We start from the raw sequence: 22,301 nt of genomic DNA, 5'->3' as shown, positions 1-22,301 counted from the left end.
CATTAATTTATGAGTAGGACTATCAACATAATATGAGCATAAGCACAAAAAAGTGCATGTCCATTAATTGTTAAGCCAGTATTTCTAATGGTAGGATGCAGGATCAAGAGCTTAGCAGTTCAGGACTAGGACCATTAGCCTAGGATTTTTTTATTAAGGAATCCAAAGTTGTATTAAAAAGTAATAAAGTAAAAGAAAGCCTCAAAACCAAATGATCTTCCACATGTGTCAAGTACAACTTTGAAAAGGTAAAAAACCCAACAAGAAACCCCTCAGTAATTCATAAGAATGCCTTAAAAAAAAAAAATCTATTTACTCATATATTTAACAGAAACAATCAATATTTGAGCGTTAATTTTTTAACATACTCAAATGTTTAAAAAAATCTTTTTATTACATCTACATGAAAAAAAAAATAATCCTGGCTGAACAATGTTTAGTCACATAGACTATGAATTTTTATTCCAGACATCTTTACTTCAAATTAATTCATCATACAATTTAGTTTGTAAATTATGAGAAACACTATGCAGAAATCAGTGGCACACACCCCACAAGAATAGAATTCTATTTATTAGGCATCTCTCCAGACCATGCTACACAAATATTGGGCTGCAGTTCTGCTCCAATGATTCTATAATCAAAATTTCAGAGGCAGCACAGAGAGTGGGAATAACAAATCAGTAGGGGAAAATAGGGCAAGATACAATAGAAGCTATGGTATTATATACTGATACATCAAAAAAAATTTCACAATAAATTTCAGTTGTAGTTTTAAAAAGTAAAGAATAATGTATTTGATTGTATTTTATTTAACAAAGGCAAAATTAACAGCAATTGGAATCTAAAATACAACTCTGCACAAAATATGTCATATCTTTTCAGGAATTTACTGTTCATTACAATCTAAGGTAGCTGAATGTGGGGCTCATGACTACACAGGTGACTCAATTTTCCTCCTTACTCCTTTAGAAACAAGCTAGTCAAAGAGCTTCCTGATCAGCCTGTTAGATATATACTGCAATGACTACGTAAAACGCTACTGAGATTGAGTAACCAGGGCGGGGGGAGTTAGTTTGGAAGACTATCCAGTAAGCAACGTTACTATTCTCTCTGGTATGAACAGGCACAAAAACAACCAAAGAAAAACCAGCTAACCAGAATACTGACTCACTGAGGGAGTGACTTAATCCATGAGGAATCAGGACAAAGTTAGGCAAGCAGCAGTATAGACAAACCATTTCTCAATGACAATTTTTCAATACCCACCCCCACCCCCACTGGAGAATGCTGCAACGAACGTTTCTGTTTTCTCAACCGTTGGTGTCTTCTCACAGTTGCTGACTTCATTATTTTTTTTTCAGCCATCACTTTTATTAAGTAACTTTTCTGGAGAAAAACTAAAATTGTGATAGTTGCAGACATAAAGACTGATATGTCTCATTAAGTTAACACAAAAGGTACAAGAATCTCAAAGCCAAATGCAAACAGAAATAGACAAATGAACCAGCTAGCAATAAACTGACTGAGAAGGGGGTGGTGCTTCATGCTAAAATACACCATATGCGGCCTTTAATTTTCCCTTTTATTCTGCTTAATAAATCATTCAAATTTTATAACCTTATTTTACTCAAAGCTGAAAAACTAATGATTCAGTTGTGTAAGCATTTGCATTACAGAAAACCAACAGTATCAAAAATCTATACCTTTCCTGTAGTCAGATGATTTAAAATGCCAGTCAAATGCAACAAAAGTTTTTACAATAAACAAGTTTTCAATAATGCTGTAGAAAACCAGAAAAAAAGATTGCCTCTAATTATTAAACCTTTGGTTTAATCATGTTTCCATGTTGGAAAGGCAACTTGCTCACTGAACTACCAATATTGCCAAAAAATGGGATGCAAACAACGTAATATGCAACTGTTGAGCTGTATGATTTCGTAAAATAAATTTAGAGATTAAAGAAACATGATTGTCTCATAGTTAGACAAATTTTACATCACCTTAAGAACCTGATACACAAAACGTGTAGAAAGTATCATTAATTCCACACTACAGATGGCAATACTTTATTTACGCTATTGTAAAAAACTACATATTATTAAAAATATTACTGAATTTACTGTCCTTTCAGCATTTTCAATGAAAATTCTGGCATCAACTCTAATCAATTAGAATTTTAAATTCACAAAAAACTAAAGAAAATAGAGAGATTCAGCAGAATTCTAGCTTGTTAAAACCTGTTTTAGTTGGTTGGATTAAGGGAAGAAAGAAAATTTTTAGCTATTGGTGATTCTCTGTAACCAAGGTATTACAATATAAAATTAACAGTAGCAATTCTGTTACTGAACTGTAACTAATTTATCTTAAGAGAAAATGTAGCACCTTTGTAGCACATCAGGTTTCCAACATTACTCTGGATGCAAACAAGTCGTTGGCAAACCTAAATGAGACAATGTGTCATGTAACACTATGGGACAAAAAGTGCCACTTAATGAGGAATAGTCTACCATGGCTTCACAGGTGTAAGACAATCTACATCTAAAATGCTGCAGGCATGCAATGGAGATTACAGACTGGTACAAAGATGGCTCATAGAGCAGAGATTTTATAATCTAAACTTCTGCAAAAAAACAGTAAGAGCTTGTATTGGACCAGAATTGCTTCAAAGATTAAAGCAGATCCCAGTTAAGACTAGCATCCTTGCCACAAGAACTTAAACTGTAGGAGAATTTCAAATACAAACACTGTAGCATATCTGATTTAAACTTAATAGGGAACTTTGTCTTGCTGTACTTTGCTATGGCATGACATAATCCATTAAAACAAAGAAAACCCACTATCAGCAAGTTTTAACAGAATCTGAATTTAAGCAATGAGTCAGCTGGCAGCATATTACAAGCAGGGTAAGTATTACAAAGGTTAAAGTCACAGCCAGGATAAAACCACTGTTTTATTTAAAACAAAAACAAACAACCAAACACAAACACAAAAACCCAAAAACAAACAAACAAACCCCACAAATCATAACAGAAATTCCAGCTGTCCCAGAGAAATTTAGCTGCACATTACCAGAAGATCTCTAGCTTTGTCTGTACTTCCAAGCAGCTGTCTCTTACAGTTACACACATTTGAGCACTGTTCAGGCTAAGTTGTGAGACTAAATCTTGCCAGTGGAAGTGCTTTCAGTGATTACATAGAATCCTGAAGCCTTCAATAGTATAGTTATTGTTACAGGCTCAGCATCAACATGCACAAAGAGCAGAAATGCAGTTTTACATATACAGACTAATACGAAATATTAACAACTTGCCAGCTGTTATCTTAACTACAGTTCTTAACTACAGTTATACACAACAGCACAGAAGTCTTGGTATGCCATGCTGTTTACAAGTACCCCTCTAGAGACCATCTCTAATCCCAAGGAACAAGCTTAATTGCAAACCAGCCTTTCGGAACAAAGGTCCCAGGTGGGAATTTGCTGTCTGGCTTCTCATAGCGTTTCCCACAGCCTTACAAGGCAATCCAAGTCATTCTCAGAAAAGCCTTTCACTAAACAGCAGCAATGGCACAACTCTTTTTTTGAGGCTATTCCTTACCTGAATTGTTACAGGGAATTATTTGGAGAACATGCATTTAAAACATTTCCAAAGCCTAACACTACACCGAAATAATGTCTTTAAACTGTATTTTTTCTTTGCTAACTCAAATTATACTTTAACTTTTCATGTCAAAAAAACAAGTGCATGCATAAAGCCTATGGGAGCACTCAGTAAAGAATCAATAATGGAAGCATTAGCAGCCCATATTAAGATGTGCTTAATTTAATATCACATGTTCAAAATGTACATTTATCAAAGTTCTGACGTCAGAGAATAGCTCCTCAAAACAAGGGCAAGAAACACAGAACCTCATTGCTTTCTGTGACAAAGACACTGGTGGTCTGGTGGTGAGGACAAGGGAAGGGCAGCAGATGCTTTATACTTTGATTTCAGAAAAGTTTCAATGAACAGTTGAACCTCATATAGTCCCCTTATCACCCAACCGGTGAAATAAGGGCTGGATAAAAGGATGATAAGGTGGGTGGAAAACTGGCTGGCCTCCTAAGCTCAAAGAATTGTCACCAGCGGTGCAAATTCCAGCTAGTGGGCAGTAACGAGTGGGGTCCCTCAGGGATCTCTGCTGGAACCAACACTGCTAAATGTCTTCACTAATAACCTGAATGATGGGAGGCAGTGCGCTCTCAGCAACTTTGCTGACAACAGCAAATTGGGGGCAGCAATCAATATACCGGAGGGCAGGGCGGAACCTGGACAGGCTGGAGAAATGGGCAGACCAGAACTTCATCAAGTTCAACCAGAGCAAGAGCAAGGTGTTGCATTTCGGATGGTCTGCACCAGCAAAGACCAGGAGCTGACGACCTAAACAGCAGCTCCGCAGGAAAGGATCTGCAGGTCCTATTGGGTGACAGGTGTCAGCAGTGCAGCCTGGCAGCAAAGACAACCAACTGCATCCTGGGTCAAACAAGTGGTAAGCGCAGCCAACAGGGCCAGAGAAGTGATCCTTCCCCTCCGTTCTGCACTTGTAAGATTGCATCTGGGGTGCTTTATCCAGTTTGGGGCTCCCCAGTGCAAGAAGGATATCAATGCACAGTAGTAAGTCCAATGGAGGACTGCCAGGATGGTCAGAGGAGAGTTGCATGCAAGGAAAGATGGACAACTGCTTTCAGTTTTGAGAAGAGTGGACGAAAAGGGAATCTTACTGCTTTCTACAACTAATTAATCAGAGAATACACAGAAGACGCAGCTAGACTCTTCCTCAGAGCTGCACAGTCATGGGACAAGATGCAACAGGCAAGTTGGAACAGGGGAAATTGTAATCAGATTGAAGGATTATTTATTTACTTACTTACTTACTGTAGGGTAGTTAAATACTGAAATACAGAAACATGTTGCCCATGGAGGCTGTGGAAACTCTGACCTTGGAGGCATTCAAGATTCGACACGGTCCTGAGCAACCTGATCCAATTAGACCTGTTTTGAACTGGGGGGTTGGACTAGATGACCTCTGGAGGTCATTTCCAACCTAGATTATGATTCTGTAAGAAAAATCCCTCATGAAGTCTCCTGGGTTTACAGTGACACTGCTAAAACATATCAGTTTGTTTATTCTGTGACATTAGGACTTGCTGTACAGCAGCTTTTCACCAATTTTAACAGATCAGCTAGTATCTCCAAAGGAAGAATTGTGAAATATTTGAGCAGAAAATCCATGCATTTTCCTTTTCCTTGTAATAAATTTAAGTTAAATTGAGTTGTTGCAGAAGTCTATACAAGATAACAAAAATTTCATTCCTCTCATCTGACTATGAGACTGAAATAACAAAATTTAAAAAGTTTGGGGAAGGAATTTCTAAAGTCACTTACCCTGTGCGTGACTGCCCAACTTTATCACAGATGTCTAAGATGAGGCCCCAGTCCTCTGCAGTGTTCATCTCACTGGTTGCTTTCTCTGATGAATAAAGAATAAGTAAATCAAAATAAAATTTAAAAAAATATAAAAGAATTTAACAAAATTGTCAACAAAGATGTTGTAGTATTACCTCTTTGTATATTGCTAAATGGATGACAAATGCCTATATTTAATAAATTCATATATTAAAACTATTATTCCTTATTCTTTTTAATTTTTGAAAGTTCATTTGTGGTCATGAATTTAAACTCATAAGCAAATATGTATTTTGGGTTTTTTTCCCCACGTAATAAAGACATACCCAGAATATGACAAAAGTAGTATAGCCACAAACAGATTTATTTTTTTTGTTCCATTTGGAACTATAAAGTTTAATAGGATATGAATACCCAAAGCATTAGTTCACTGTTTGCAGAGTCACATACAACTACATTTACCACTTCCTCAGACACTAAACTGCTGTGTCTTGCATTTCCTTTTACGTATTACAACTCAACAAGGAGGATTCAACAATTCATTAATAATCATTAAACTTTTATCTCCCCATTCTCATATCTGCTTTGAATGATACATTTCACTGTCTCTTTTCAGCTACTGAAACTGCTAAACCAAAGCTAATCTCATAGAAGCCACTGGAACTTTTTCTTCCAAATCTTTTGAATAGGACAAGAACAGTCCCTGCTGAAGAGTGAAGAAATAGAGAGGGTAAGTGGAGAAGAAATAGATTCCACTAAAGAAAAAAAAAAAAAAAAAAAAAAAAAGACCCTCTATTTCTCCCTCAGAAAAGCTTAGGTACACAGAGGGTAACAATAAACAAAAAGTGTTAAAAGAAACAGCCTTACACTGCAGCTGAATGGAAGATTATCTAAACACTGATAGATCAGGGCTGGAGAGCACAAGGGAATGCACAAGCAGTTTCCATTATTCACCAAACAGAAAGAGAATGGGTGCAGAATATGACACAAATTTTGCTTCCTATCTCTGCTTCATCTAATATTCACCTCTTAAGCCACAAAACACGCCTCAGCAACGAGTACCATCCTTCAGGGAATGTCTCAGACTACTTAGTTTTATGAAAGGAAACAAAGATTTCCTATAAAACTTATCTGCCAGGGGAGATTCATTATCCGCATTAGCACTTGCAAGACTGCAGAGAAGAGAAAGACAAAGCAAAACATCTAATCTCCAAAAGTTACTAGGAATTATTCATCCCAAAGTTGATGGCTTGTCTTTTTGAATCAGTTCCTCTGTCCTACAAATTGAAGTCAGGTTACAGTTAATTAGCTTCTTAATTCAGAACAAAAATGCAGAAAAGCAAAGCTCTATGGTTATGTGATCTCAATGTATTTCTGAGGAAAAATTAAACACTCTCACACACAGCTGGAATGATAACACATCAGTTGTACTGCCTGGTGCAAGGAAAGTAGCAAAGCAGTATAGGGAAATCCTAAATGGAAGCTAGTTACAATTCTGTATGTTCTCTCAGATAAAGTAAAAGAGCACTGCCTTGTCTCTCTAAACTGAATCAGAAAACTTATTTGATTAAAAAGCCTGATCATAATCAACAAAAATATGAAAAAATCTGGGTAGACACCATGCTAACATCTAGCACTAAGATACATCAGCTGATCAACCAACCACTTTCTTTTTTTTTCAGTCTACTATTGTTCCAAATCATGCTTAGGACCGGTATAGCTAACAATCAGAGAAATTCTTGATTTTTAACTCTTGTCCATAAAGGAAACGTGTCAACTGTGAAGCAAAAATTGAGAGGAACACGATAATGGCAGAATCCACTCAGCATGCCAAACAAAAATGCCAAAACATGAGAACAGAGCAATGAGACTGGACTCTGCTTCTATCAATTAACATTGTTTCATCACTCCAGAATTTCAGTTCTTTAGTTCAGGATACCTTATAAATACAAGTAAATGGGGGGGGAAGGTGTTGAAGTGTGTCTGCATGGTGCTCTCCAGAGTCATAAATTCCCACCAAGCTCAGAGCCCACATGCACCCCTCACTCACAACTAATGCCATACTTCAGTCAGCACATCCTTCAGCAGTCAGAGCTGAGAAATCCAATGGAAACTTTGACCTTTTCCATTATTCTACTTAACAGATGGTTGTCTGTACTTTTGGGAACAATTGATCCTTCTTTCCTCAGAATGTCATCAGAGAGAAATGGCATGACAATTGGTTATGTCTTTTACAAACCAAAAAGTAGAAAAATGCAGTTTGAAAAAATTTCAGTTCAAAACCCAGTTTCATTACATACTTTCTGTATTCTCTAGTAACAAGCATCCATTAATTCCCCTGGATAATAAAATTAATTGTAGATGTGAGAAAAAAAGTTTGCCTCTAGAGTTTCACATAAATTGTCTCTCAAACAAGGGCAGTTAAAAGTTAACAACATACTGTGAATGTTAGCAGTATACTATCTGGCATTGACTGTCCACAAAATAGGCGACTCGCTGTCAGAGCATTAGCGAGTGACTATCACCTTTCACCACTCTAGGAAGAGGAGCAACAAAGAACGTTTGACAAAATTCCTATGTTGCATCAGTGTTTTGTAGACAAAATTATGACTTAAGGCTACTTAAGTTAAACTTCTTACGTTATTATCACTTAAAACCCATGAATGCTCTCTCTTCTAACTTGAGGCACACATTCACAGTCAAAAAAACCAACTTTATGTGCATTCAGTATTTACTTACCCTGACTAACAGCTGGCACCCTACTAGCCTTCAGGTACTGCTGACATGTCACTGTCAGACTCTGGCAGGGAGGCGAAAAGAGACATTTGCATTTAAAGTCTTCAAAGTCTTAGGATAGGTTAGCACAGGAGATTCTCATCTTCTATCTCTGATCAAAAATAATTCTGCCATTGCAATAGTGTTTACTTCAAACCTTATTCCTCTACCTCATCATTGCTACAAAATCTTATTCAACTTAGTGAATGCCAAGCCAGGATCAGATAACAGTTCGGACTTCACTAAAACAACTTTTAAAGACAATGCTGGATCCTTCATGAAATCAATGTTCTTTGAAACTTACTAATGCTATGTTAAACACAAAGGAAAACAGGACTAACATGACACAGAGGTAGACATGATGGAGCTTTGTCTCTAGTTTTCCAAAGCACCTCTCTCCCATAAAGCTGTATCACTCAAATTGAAGGCATTGTCTTCCTAGCACAAGCAAGACCTACTTGTAGTAACTGCAGTAGTGTAGTAACTTTAACCAGTGCAAGACTATAGATTGTAATTAGTAGTTTTGAAATTTTGTGACTGCTTTTATTCCTTTTTTTTTTTTTCCATTACAGATCTTCAACTTTCACCTTTATTTTCCTAGGAGTTATTTAAAATTATTTCCTTACAATTAATTCCACACAGACAGACAAAGTGATAAGCACCATCATTTCAGAGGAAAAGAATACTTAGAACTACGGCTTCTTTGGACAACAACAATAACAATGATTCTGCACAATATAAGAACACCTTTCTAAATAACTTCAACAATTTATTTAATTCCTAAAACAAAAACAAAACACACAAAACCAATATGTAACATTTTTCAATCAGGCCTCTCCCTTTATACTTCTTCTGTACTCAGAATACTAATCATACCAAGACAGACCAACTTCATCTTGCCCAACATTCAGTCTCTAATATTTATTATACCTAAAGACAGACATGCCTAGGAAAACATAAAAAAGAATAAGGTACGCATGAGTTGTACTTCCCTACAACACACCTTTCATCAACCAACAATTTGCAGCTTCGTAACTCCTGAGTCAGAAATGGTGCTTCAAATGCATAAACATAATCATAAATCACGTATAAAACAAATAATTAAGAGTGTGCTGAAGGAAAATGCATCTCCTCTGATAGAAATCCCAGCTGTGTCTATCTTCAAAATTTCTCAATACATTCTGGAACACAATGTCCTTCAAATAAAATATCTAGATGCTGAAATCATACTTCCAAACATATTTTCTATCTTCTTTTTTAATTTTCAACTAAATCTCTGAATAAAATTTATACAAACCTGAACATCATCATCTGCCTTCTAAAGAAAACACCATTCCTCAGTATAAATGCTGTCTAGTCACTCTGAAATACTATACCAAAAAAACCAGGAGACAGTGTTACACCTATTGATCAGAAGCCAGGCCAGAAAGATCTAAATATAGGAGTTAGATCAGTTATGCTTTGGTTGCGGTCAAAGTACATGGGCACTTGCATGGGCTTTTTTGGGATACCTAAATAAACCAGCCTCTCCTTGTGTTGTAAAGTTCATTAATTTTGTTGAGGCTCCATTTCCCTCCAATTTACACAAACCTGAAGGCTTGGAACATTGATAAAATTCTGTTAAAACTACCTAGAATTTCAAGAAATAACAAAACCAGACCAAAACCAGAGAAGTTATGGATGTCCTCTCCCTGGCAGTGTTCAAGGCCAGGTTGGATGGGGCTTTGGGCAACCTGGTCTAGTGGAGGGTGTCCCTGCCCAGGGCCGGGGTGGGGTTGGAACTAGATGATCTCTGAGGTCCCTTCCAACTCAAACCATTCTATGATTCTATGAAACACCTCCAAGCCCAACACTTAAAATGTACATTATTTGAAGCAGTTAAAATAAATACGAGTAAAAACTGTCAGAATATTCTACTAAACTAAGGTTTCATGGACATAATTTCATTTCCCCAGTTGCATATCTAAAATGAAAAACTGAAGTTCTCAGTAATTGAAGTTACAAAGAAAAGAATAGGTAGAGAAAGTCTTCAAAAGAACGGCCAAAGAAAGTCTTCACTCACAGACTAAAATTACGACCAGTTTCTAGCATAATAAAGAATCCTCGAAAATCCATTATATCTATGTAAACACCACAGAATTAACAAAGAATCCAATACTCCCCTCAGTCTTCTTTCCCCACCAACCACTGAAAGTCTTGTTTTCTTCCAAAGGCTAAATAAATAACTTTTGCTCTCTATATAAAAATGCAAATACTAACATTCCAAAGCATTATAAAAACATAAATGTAACTTCTTCATCTCTTCAATATAGTTTAAATAGTCCTGAAAGACTGAAACTGATTGCAATTTTTTCTTTCTTTTTGCAGCTGCCAAGAAATTCTGATTACATCCCATTCCACATCACTGAAGTTAAAAGTAATTAATTTTGTTCTTTTTGTCTGTCAAATATAATGAACAAATGCATCTGTTGGTCCATTCTACAAAAGCCACCACTTTAATTTAACCACTCTGCATTTCACTAGCATGCTCAGAATGGCACAGAGGAATACGTCCAACCAGATTCTGTTTAGACAAGATTGAAAATAACCTGTAACAACCAATGCCACCATAGAAAGGAACTAGAACTCCTCGTTGAACCATTAACTTAAAAAAAGCTATTAACCAACTTCTTCAGTTTAACTGTATCCCCATTTGCCATATTCCTAAAAAGTCCTTATGGGAGTACTTGTAGAAAGTGTCCTATGACAGCATCTCTAGCTGATCCAAGGTGAGCAAAGCAAGCAGCAGTGACTGAGCTGACATGAGGCCACCTCAACTCATTCCTTCAGAAGACTATGTAGGATCTCACCATGCCCAGCCAAAACAGACATCGCTCAACTCAGTAAGCTGAGCAGAACAAAGGCAAAAGGATTCCAGATCTGGTAAGACAACGCTGAAAACAAGCAGGGCAAAAATAATTTAAATGTTTAGACATCTTATGGCAAACTCTAATAAAAATCCATGAAACTCAAACTACCTTTCACCCAGAAATATTACAACAAAGCAGGAAGGTGAGCAGATCAGAGATATATGAGAACGATGATGATTATTCTGCAAACATGGTGTATCACAGGCATGTTATACTAATAAATAGTGCCAGGATTTATTTGCAAAGCCCCACAAACCAAGTCACAGTAGAAGTGGCATTTCAGAAGGAAGATCAGCAAGAGACTTAACTTTTCACATCAAATATACAGTGTTATTTTTATCAGCTAGAAAAACAGATTTTACATGTTGGAGAACTATGATTCTTCTGAATTTTCATATTATAATGTACTCCATCACAGCTGAAATGAGGGGAATGACAGCTTTTCCCTGGGAGTAAAGAAAAAGAATTACCATGAAAGTACAGTCTATAAAAATTCCTTTGCCTATAGAACATACTATGTTGGCTTCAAATTGCCCAGCTGAAGTCAAAGTCTGGTGATTCATTTTCAGAAAGGGATACTGAAAAATATTTCCTTCTTGGCTCTCATACAGAAGGGGTATTCCACTCATTTTTATCCTGTCAGTGTTGCCATTTTTCACTGAGAACATACACTGAAGGTATCTTTAGTGAGAAGTTCTTGTTTTTCATAAACATTTATAAATAACCAAAAAGGGGTGTGGCTATAGCTCCATTCCCACACATTTTCTACTCAGCCTCCCTGTTAGCTCATAGTTAATACCCTTCTCCATAAAACAATGCTGAGAAAAGCAGTAGGCCAACTTGGACAAAAGAATGCCATGAGGCTCGTGACAAGCTGAAGCAATCTTTGGGATTCATCTTCCCTTGCAGCCAGTCTGCAGTCTCCATAATTATCTGGGGTCAAGAATCTCCTCTGCAACAGTTTTCCCTCCTTTTGGCAAACCTGGCCTAAACAGAGAAAAGCCCAGCTCAGAGAGACATGCAATTGGATGGTTTTGAAGATGTTGACTAACCAAGGGAATAAATCCAAAGATGAATGAGTTTAAATAGCAAGAGTATTTTATTGCAAGAAATTGCACCATGGGAATCATGGTTAAATCATGAACTGGTGACTGGCGAAACTGAGAAATTTCTCCTTCCGAACTTAGAGGTAGTTATGGTCCTCAAAACAATGGAAAACAATTTAGTTCCAGATGTGTTGTCTGCAATCCATCACCCTAAATGATTCCAAAATCATTTCCAACTATTACACAGTACTGATTAGCTGTCCAGCAGACAAAAATGCACGGCTATCACAGCAATACTATCAATTACACAATGTCCAAATTCATATGAAATAGCTTTTTACTGCCTTCCTGCTTCAGGTATATGATTTTCAAAAAAAAAACTTTCTTGCTGGGCAAGAACAAAAGCAGAGCACTCAAACTTTCATTCTGAGAAACGAATTGCAAAATAACACTACTGCCTGACAACTTTTGGAAGTTTCCCGAGAACATGAGAGCTTACTTTACAGCTGACGTTATCTTTGAAGCCTGCCAAGAAGTTCATCCAGATAACAGCACATTCCCAAGGGACCTCAGGAAAGAAAGGCCCAGGGACACTTTCCAGGAGACTTCATCACTCCCATCTCCCTGGCACAAATCCAGTTAAGTGATGGATAAAGGCAGTAGGCTCCTGAAAGTAGGCTGCCACCAAATGAACAGCCTGCCGCTCCTTTGGTCTCCCTCAGGACACCATGAAAGGGGCCAACAAAAAGAGGCTATGTTTACTGGTGAAAATTAGCCCATTGCCCACTCTCTGCTTTTCCAAGAACAATTTGGGAATGAGTGGTTACTTCCCTGTGCTCATACAGTATGCAGAACAACGGTTCTGAAAAATATCTACTGGTGATCGTACCAGGCAAGCACAGTAGGTAAGGTGTTAGCATCCTCTGCACCTCGAAAACAGCAAATAAGCCACCGAAGTAACTGTTGGGTGCATTATGAAGCTTCCAGTGCTGACAAGCACATCTATCAGACTTTGCTCTAGAGAAACCCACTCAAGCAGTCTGATCTTCACTGCTAGACTGCGGCCTTAGGAAGTAAAACAAAAAAAATTGCCAGAACCTCAGCTATCACATTTTAATCTTATTAGTTCAAATGATTCTTACAGATAATATTACCAATGTTTCAATCATCTAATGGTCCACGGAAAATTGGCAAGCAGTGCAATCTTTTCCTCATTTTCAACTGCCAAATTGCACTACAAGACAGCAAAACAATTAGGAAAAATTATTTACTACTTTTCAAAATAAGTCACTGTCAACTTTGCCACCAAGAAAATTATAAATTGAAGGGCAGTCTTCGGTGGAAAAGTGTTCTTAACTGTTCAAAATGAGAAGAAAAGCGAGCTATGCTTTATTAAGATGCAACAGATTAAGAATTCCTGGTAACATACATACATAATTTGTGTCACAGTCCTTTGTGTATGCACTAACCCTTCCCCCCGCCCCCCGAAGAGATACATACTTTTCAAACAGTTTTGAGTTGTTTTTCTGAAAAGCTGGAAGAATTATATTGGAGCCATGACTTCTAAAGTTGGATAAACATTAAGAAAGAAACAATGTATTTGTAGTTGAAAGGTGCTGGAAGTATAAGGCTACTAAAGAAATTTGTTCCAAGAAACACAGGCAGGGTTATATTGCTGTAAGAAAATAATCGGGGTGGGTTTGAGGAGCACTTATCCAAATATGAAAAAAAGTCCCTTTATATTCTGCTGTTCCCCAGACAAAGCTTTTATTACGCAAAGTAAAATAGACATCAGCAGCAGGTAGGAGACAAACCATATTGCACAATCACAAATCAGATGTGCAAAATGACTTTTTAACTGCCTATGTGTTATTTTATCTTCAGTTTGGATACATGAGCATTAAGCATAATTTTTGTCAAGTACAAGCCAGACATTTCCTCCCCATCTAGTCTGGCCTTGGAACAAGCAAGGTAAGGATGAAACCTGATGACAGCACACCAAGTTTCACTCAAAAGGGAAAAAGAAAGCTCCCACAGGAATTCAATTTAAAGCACTGAATACAAAACACTTTGACTATTTTCTCATGCCTGTCTTTGAAGCAATTGTAGATGGAGCTTTTTACTTTTCATCCTTTCAGCAACACTCCAGCACAAGCATTTCTCACTATTTGTTTTGCTATGCTGCAACGTTGCTTCTGCTAAACAGGCCAGCTTGTTCCCCACAAGCATCCCCGTGCTCGCCCCCCATGCTCCAGCGACATGAAGCCAGGCAGGGCCCGCAGCAGCCCCCGCCGCCCCCGGGCTGTCACCGACAAGGCCGCAGTCACCGCCGCCCGCTGCCAGGAGGCGCCCCCCGCCCGGCTGCTCCCCGCCGCACCGTGACCGCCGGTACGGCCTGGTCGCCGCTGCTGCCCCCGGCTCCCCGCCACATGGGAGGGCGGGCGGACGTCGGCGAGCTAAGCAGCAGCAGAGGGCTGGAGGAAAGCGGGCCGGCAGCCCGCGGGGGGAACCGGAGGCGGGAGCGGGGTCGGAGGGAGGGCCGGCCGCGGGGTTACATCAGCGGGAGGCCGGGGCGGACCGGGGCGCCAGCAGGAGCCACTCACCCACATCCTGGTCGAAGGGGTTGGTGGCGAAGAGCGGCATCGCGGGGCGCGAGGCGGCCACCCCTCCCCTCCCGGCAGCACGGCGGCGGAACGAGAAGCCCTCGGCGGCGGCAGCGGCGGCTCCTCCTCCCGGGGTACCTCCGCCGCCGCCTCCTCCCAGGGCCGGGGAGCCAGCCTGCCGCGCAGCATGCTGGGAAACCGGAGCTGGCCCCACCGCCGCCTGGCGGCCCGTGGTCTTCCCCGGCCCGGCCCCGGCTCCAGCCCCCGGCCCGCCCCGCGGCGGCGGCACAACGCACGGGAACGGGACCCGGCGGGGCAGAAAGGCCCTTCAGGACCTTTCCGCAGGCACCCGCGGCCCGAGCTGTGCCTGGCCCCCGCCGAGCTCGGCCAGGTGTGTGGGCGGGCGCCTGGCCTGGCCTCGCCTGTTGCCCGGCTCCCCGGAGGCACTCGCACTGCCCCCCCGGCCCGGCCTCAGTCGGCCCCGCCGCCCCAGGCCAGGCAGCTTAGGGCCGGCAGGACGGCTCAAGGCGGGAGGTTATCTTATTTAGTTCTGCCGAGCTCTTTCGTGCCTCCCTAGTTAGTAGGTGGGTCGGTTTCATGCTCAGACACGTTCAGTCCCTATAGAAAATTTTCAGAGCTTCCTTATACATGGGGCTGACTGAGTCTTTTCATTGTTACTGCTATCGTGCTTCTGAAGTAGGTGACCTGACAGCGAAGGTCTAGGGTGGTGGTGACGATGGTGTCTTTCACAGCATGGCACGGGAGCCTGACAGCTTCTCCACGCTTGGACCCGTGTTGAGATCAGTAGCCATCAGTTGTTCACAGGGCCTTGAATATCCTGTGGGCTTTGGTTGGGCAGTCATATCTTGCTTCTTCACTTCATACGAGTATCTTGTTGGCTTCGATGGGATGTATCCTGCAATAACGATTAAACTCTTAGGTTATGACACGTGCTGCCTGTTCTTACGTAAAACTGAAGTCATTATCCTTAAGGACTTTTAGTACTGTTTAATTACTCTGAACTAGTTGGGTCACAAAAAAGGACACGTACACATGTGAGGGAAGAGTCATAGACATCTCAAAGAGCGATATGGGCACATTACAAGCGTGCAAACAAGAAATGGAAAAGACACGACTACTGTTTGCATGCAGAAACACTAGATGCAATCAATAGCACTAACCATGCTCAATAATGAATGCGATTGCATGCATTAGGCAGACTTCTGACACATTAAATGAAAACTGCACACCAAGCCTCTTCCCACAGGGATTTACAGTCATTAGGCACTTCCTTATTTTACTAAATTTTTTTCCAGGATCACAAGTTCTGCTCCTTTCCCTATGCAGGACAACTGCTTTCAGCAGCTGATGCAGGTCAGCATTGATCTACTGCTTAGGACTGACTACTTTTAAGGAACTGGGTGTTCTGTTTGGATTCTGTCTCAATTCAGAGACATCTGCTAGATATTCTCAGAGGATGCTTTACCTCCTCACCATTCATCATCTCCCATTATGTTCACAAAAGACATATGGCAGATGTTCACGGAGCCTCTTTTATCCCCTCCTTTTTCATCCCTTCCCTCTGATGGGTTTCAAAATGAATTGTACGAATCCTTTCAAAACAAGTGGAGCTTTTCTGCAGTAGTCCTGCAGTAAGAGCAAACACAAGAGATGTGGGGAACTGGGTTTTTAGACTGCCTTCAGCCTAAAAGGATTCCAACCCAACTGTACTTCCCAGGCAACACCCTATTCAACATTTTGAAAAAGGTAGTTTGTACTCATGGAGCATCTTAAGGCTCTGTAGTCATGGCTTGTGTTTTGTTTCCGCAACAATTTTTTTTTTTCTGTTGAACACGGTGTGAAGTATAAGAGACCTTTGAATACTCTGTGTTATATCGTATCTCCCTCTTTTCCCTGTCCCATGGCTTTAGCAGTCTTTCAGGGCACAGCAATGGGTGGTGATTAGAGCACTCTTCCACGAAGTGAGGGGTTTGCCCTCTCAGACACAGATGGCTATGGAAACTAGCTTCTCCACCTTCTGTGTGAGTAGTATAATGAGTGTGCTATTAAAAAAAAGTGTGTTAAGCTTCCTTTGTTGGATGTAGTTCAAAATGTTTGTATTATTTCCTACTGCATTTGAAACGGGACTCGTGCTGCCTAAGTTAGCTATCTAAAAGTAAGGAATCGGGTTCAAAGGTACAGTCTCAAATTGCATCTAATTTCAGGGTAACTACAGCTGATAGAGAATGTAGCAACAGTGCACTCCCTGTGCCTGCAACTATGTGCTGCCACCACATTTCTCGTATTAGATTTGGAATTTGATCCAATTCATTTGTGGCTGCACGATCCAGCAGAAAACTACCTCCCTGCAGAAAGTTCCCTGTTGGATCATGTCACTCATCTGACTCACCTTGCAATTAGATCCCAGGCAAGGGAGAGGTGGGAAGGCACGGCTGGGGACTGCACTTCACCAGGCTGGGTCAAGAAAAACAGGCATGTCCAGGGGATTATTCATCTGTTCTATTTCAGAGCTTGTTCCGAAGATGGCCTCTGCAACGGTCTGACTCTACTGATTTCATAGAGGAGCTTATCCACCCAGCAGTTCTCTGACTTAGGACTTGTGTCCAGAGAGCCTTTTAGCAAGTTTTAGGTAGGGTGTTTGTTTTTTTTAAAATATATGCTGTTTTTGTCCAAAGTAAACAGACTCAAATGATTGGTACGGACTTCTTTCTTTGCACACTTCACTTTTTATATAGTACAGTTGTTCAGATACTATGAAGAGAATGTATTCAGTATTATGTATTCAGTTAATTGCCAGTGGAACTCAATTCCTGGATTTTAAAGATGTGACATTCTTCTAAATTTGCTTGAGTAACTGTTTAATTGTTATTTGTTTATATAATGTATTACTTATTTTTTAAATTATAACAAGGCTTTATCCATACCAAGGTTAATTCTCGATTCTGATGATACACAATGATTCATTTCCCTATAGTCCTATAGTCTTCCAGTAGGAAAGGGTACTTAGGAACAGCAACTTATAAATGACAATCTGCTGGGGAAGTTCTAATATTTTTTACAATCACTCAGCTGACACACATCTGCATTAGACAAGCATATTTCTTAGAGGAAGACAAAAACACTATGGCCATGGAGGGGAAGTCCACTGCAGTTCCAGTTTAGTGGAGGAATATTATACTTAGCATGCCCTTTTATTTTAGCACATATTAGTTTGCTAGCTACTGCACTGTAAAGATAAGGTGTATAACTCCAGGGAAAAGTCAGGCCAGTATACTTTTAGCAAGGAGGCAGATATGAAGACCAATGATTGTCTCAGGGATCGGTCACACTGACCTCTATTTTAACTGCATTTTCATTATAGTCCATTGTGTACATTGCTTTCAGAGCTGGAAGCTGGGCAGAAAAGAAAATCAAAGGGAAAGAGGAAGGTTCAGGATAGAGAAAGTGCCAGCAGTCCATTTAATCACAGCTTTTGTCTTTGACAGGGTAAGTGCACAATGTTTTGGATGGCATACAAGGTGCTATAATGCATAACAATACCATTAAATGACTAACATAAAATTTATCCCAGTCACAGGCCATGTGTTCTAAGTGTTCTAAGTACTGGACTACAGTGATTTGCTTCCCATCTATAATCTTATTGTACATGTCCTAATATTTTGCAAGTGTCCAAGTTGCATGGCTTACTTATGTAAGAAAATAAATAAGAATACCATAAAGACAATATATGAAACATATCAATACAGTAAATCTGGTGTCCTCTGTTATACAACAAGTCAGGCTAAAATTATTTAATTGTCTTTTTTGGTCTTAATATTTATGAAGTATGCAAGTAGGATTATATGAAGCATATAGCTCGAGTTCCCTCAAATCCATGTGATGTTAGAACTAGGCAAGTATTCAAATAATAAACTTTATAAAATAATTCACTTTGCCCTGCCCACATTAAAAATTGTAATGTGCAATTTTCTAGTTAATATTTGCACATACAGATGCCAGAAACAAGGGGTTATGTCTTCCTCGGTCTTTCTGTATTCACAGCAGTACTTGCAAACCAACTCACCTGAAGTAGTGTTTCACATGTTTGCACTGCAGTTTTGTGAAATGATTTTGGATAACAAGTTCACCAGAGTCAAACACAAAAATATGTTTATACGATTTGCTTTAGGAAGCTTATAGAGACGTATTGTGATATACCTGTAAGAAGCAGATAATCTGGGAGCTGATGGGGCCTCTGGGTGCCCAGGCTTCTCTGGGGATGCTGGCGGGAGCATCACTGTGCCAGCTTCCTGACACTGCCATGGGGAACCACTTGTCCTCGTGCTTTTTTTGGCAGGAACACCTGTTCTCAGCGTGGACAAACTGACTACACCCAATATGGTCACTTTTCCTTGCTGGTAACTCAGACTGGTTTTCAACCAATAATCAGGTTAAAATTAATCTTTTCGTTCTCCACCACTGTCCTAAGAAGGAAAACAAATACTTCCACTGGCCATAACAGGAGTTAGATTGGAACACTACTCCCTTGATAAAAAGCCTTTTTTAACTCAAGTCCTTGAAATAAAACCAAATAACAAGTAAAGATCATGCGTGCTCTGAAACTAATAACAGAAGCAGTCTCCTCTATAGAGATTGTAGTGCTCACACAAGCAAGCTATCACTGAAATATAGTGAAAATCAGATGGTATTTTTAATATTATTGAAGTGTGTTTTGTGAAACTTGGTGAAAAATCTGCCTGATGTCTGTTGGCAAGGTAGCAAAGCTTCTTTATTTAAGAAAAATATTACATTTATTGCATAATATAGGGAAAGGAATTTAAGAATATCTTATGCTTGCAGTGAATTTTCAACATGTACTTTATTTTACTCATGTGAACAGTACCATTGAAGTTAATGGTACTAATTTTAAGTTTTTAGCATTTTATATGTATATCTATATAATTAGAACATTAGCGTGGAGCTAGCTTTTTTTTGATACAGCCAGTCTGCGTAGTGTGCAAAGCTGCCGACTGCACAGATTACAGTTTGTGGGACCAGTCTATACATAAATCTATCCAAGACCAGCAATGAAAAAAAAAATGTCAGGATAGTTAAACAGTGGTACAGTCCAAAATATCCCATAATAATAATTATTTTACAGAGTCCAATTAGTCTATTATAGCAAAAAGTACACTGAGTTTGGATAAACCAAACTCAGATGAGTAGGATAGTCATCTCCCTTTACCATGGCTGTGTTCTTCAACACTGCAGTTTGGGTTATAGTTTTGCTTCTGAACAGGATTAAATAGAACACTACACAAGGACATCTCAAACCAGTGCTTTTCAGAACATTAAATAAATATACCAGTGCTTTTCAGATATGTAGAATCAATAGTTTTCATACAAAGACTTCTAAATGTTCACACCAGAATTTTTGTATTTTTATAACAGAAATATAAACTTTCACTTCAGCTTGTGTTCATGACGCCTGTTTTCCTTTGCTGACTACTGAACTGTACAGTCAGATGCTTAATATGAATCATTTATCTTGCCGTAGCACTGCAAAAATCTAACTGCTTCAGATGCGCCAAATACAAAGACATCTTCTAGCTCTTCCAACAAGATTTATGTAATTCATTCTACACCACGTCTTTTGAAAGCATCTTCTGTCCTATTCCTAAAGTAGTAAATAAAATAATAGATGTACACACGTTGATGAATGCACAAGAAGTGTGTAAACACTGTGTTGTTCAATTTAGACATAGCTAAATTCTGTTTACTTGCATTTATCCTTGAATACCTCACTGGTTACTACATACCATAAACCTAAAATAGTGTGCAAGTACTATATATAAGTCTGTTGTCTCAACACTTTGTTCTTGCGAAGTGTGTTGGGAGCATTAAGTGAAGACAGGGCAGAAGGACAAGCAGACTTTCAGTTGTTAATTTTTTTAACAAATTCTCCTTTTACAGAATTTTAAGTTATCATCTAGCATTTAACTATTCTGAAGTATAAAGGTAATCTCATGATTCTGCAGGGCTCATACTAAGTAATTCTTGCAGCATTTCATAGTAGATGACCTTCTCCCTGTGACAGTGGAGCTGATAAATCATTATATTGTTCTCAGAACACTACAACTTTTCATTTCATAGCAATATTCCCATATTGGAAAGGTAAATTTTTTTAACAAAAAAAATCATTATAGAACACTGCATAATAAAATAATTCTCAGAAAAGCTTCACCTTGTATTTCCGGAAATAGATTGGAAATAAAACCCATTCAGCTTTATAAGGTATTGAGTATCTACTTGTGCAATAGGAACCTAGAAGATAAATATACATTGATAATACCAGCCATGAAGAAGGCCAGGAAAACCATTCATTTTGGTAATAGCAGTATAGCAATGTTGATGGTTTGGAACTAGAGTGAATAAAAGAGAACTGCCTGTGAAGGCTGAGAATGAATATGAAACATAACAATGCGCTTACCCACAATTCAAAAGACCTTGATCTGACTATCTTAAAATTTATTAGGAAGTTTGATTTCAGACACTGCTTGAATAACAGCAAAGCTGAGCTAAATTGATGTGCCAGTCATAAATTATTTTAGAAGCTGATTTAGGTAATGCAATTAATGCGTATTAATTCAGAACTTATTCAGTTCCATTGATTACATTTCTGTATGTAGACAAACTCTGCCTTATGAATCGTTCTGTGATTTTTTGGGCCAAAAGGTGCTAGCCAAAATTGAAATATTAGATGAAATAATTTTGCACTATAAAAGTACAGTATTTCTAATCACAGATACTGTACTTAATGCTTTGAAAATAACTGACATCAAATTTAAATCATCTTGTAATTATTCAGAAAATACAGACTAGTGAACCACAGATATATACATGGTAAATTGACAGAAATCATGGTTAAAAAAAAGAACAATAGAAAATGCATGAAAAGGAAATTACATTTCAAGTAATTTATTGCAATTCCTGGAACAAATACAGATTAAAAAAAATATTAATGCAACAAACACCTTTTGAAAACACTGCTGAAAAATTGCCACACAGGAACTACCAAGGTTATGAAGTAGTTACAGATTAAGGAGCAAAATATCTCCATGGGTCAAAACATGGGAAACGGAAACAAAGAACAAGTTTTCTTTATTATGGCAAAAAGAAATCAGTGGGTTGTTTATGAAAGTTCTGTAGTAAGTTTTGTGCTTATACATTCATAAATGGTCAGGAAACACAGACAAGCATTGGGATGGCAAAACATGCAGATGACAAAATGTTTAGTTTATTCAAATCCAGAAAGGGTTATAAGGATCTTCAGAAATTTCTCATCCATTGGGTGAATGGGTAGAAGAAATTTCACCCCTTCTTGGGGCCTTAGTCTTCCTTGTGAATTGCGACCTGCCGGACTGGAAGCTGTCCTCTCCCCGAGGTCACCCTGGCAGCTGGCTGTTGGGCCTCTGAGGTGGGACTCTCTGGGCACGTTCCCACCAGTCGGTCTCTGACCAC

At 39.1% G+C, this 22,301-nt stretch overlaps 1 protein-coding gene across 2 annotated transcripts in view; it reads right to left on the bottom strand.

Moving 5' to 3' along the window:
- The window catches only part of STAM (signal transducing adaptor molecule), a 33,308-nt gene extending 18,336 nt beyond the window's left edge, over positions 1 to 14,972 (bottom strand). The window contains exons 1-2 of one of the 2 annotated variants that reach the window (XM_075746305.1): positions 14,781 to 14,972; positions 5,427 to 5,511 (exon numbers count right to left, since the gene is read on the bottom strand). In XM_075746305.1, coding sequence (XP_075602420.1) covers positions 5,427 to 5,511; positions 14,781 to 14,820 — 125 coding nt within the window. In that variant the 5' untranslated portion in view covers positions 14,821 to 14,972. Of the gene's footprint in view, positions 1 to 5,426; positions 5,512 to 14,732 lie in introns of both variants that reach the window. The other variant, XM_075746306.1, reaches the window with a different exon arrangement.
- Between the last annotated feature and the right edge of the window lie 7,329 nt (positions 14,973 to 22,301).

This window comes from Balearica regulorum, chromosome 2, assembly GCF_011004875.1.
Source record: "Balearica regulorum gibbericeps isolate bBalReg1 chromosome 2, bBalReg1.pri, whole genome shotgun sequence".
NCBI lineage: Eukaryota > Metazoa > Chordata > Aves > Gruiformes > Gruidae > Balearica > Balearica regulorum.
Note: the sequence above shows the minus strand (reverse complement) of the source record. Positions and strands in the feature narration are given on the sequence as shown.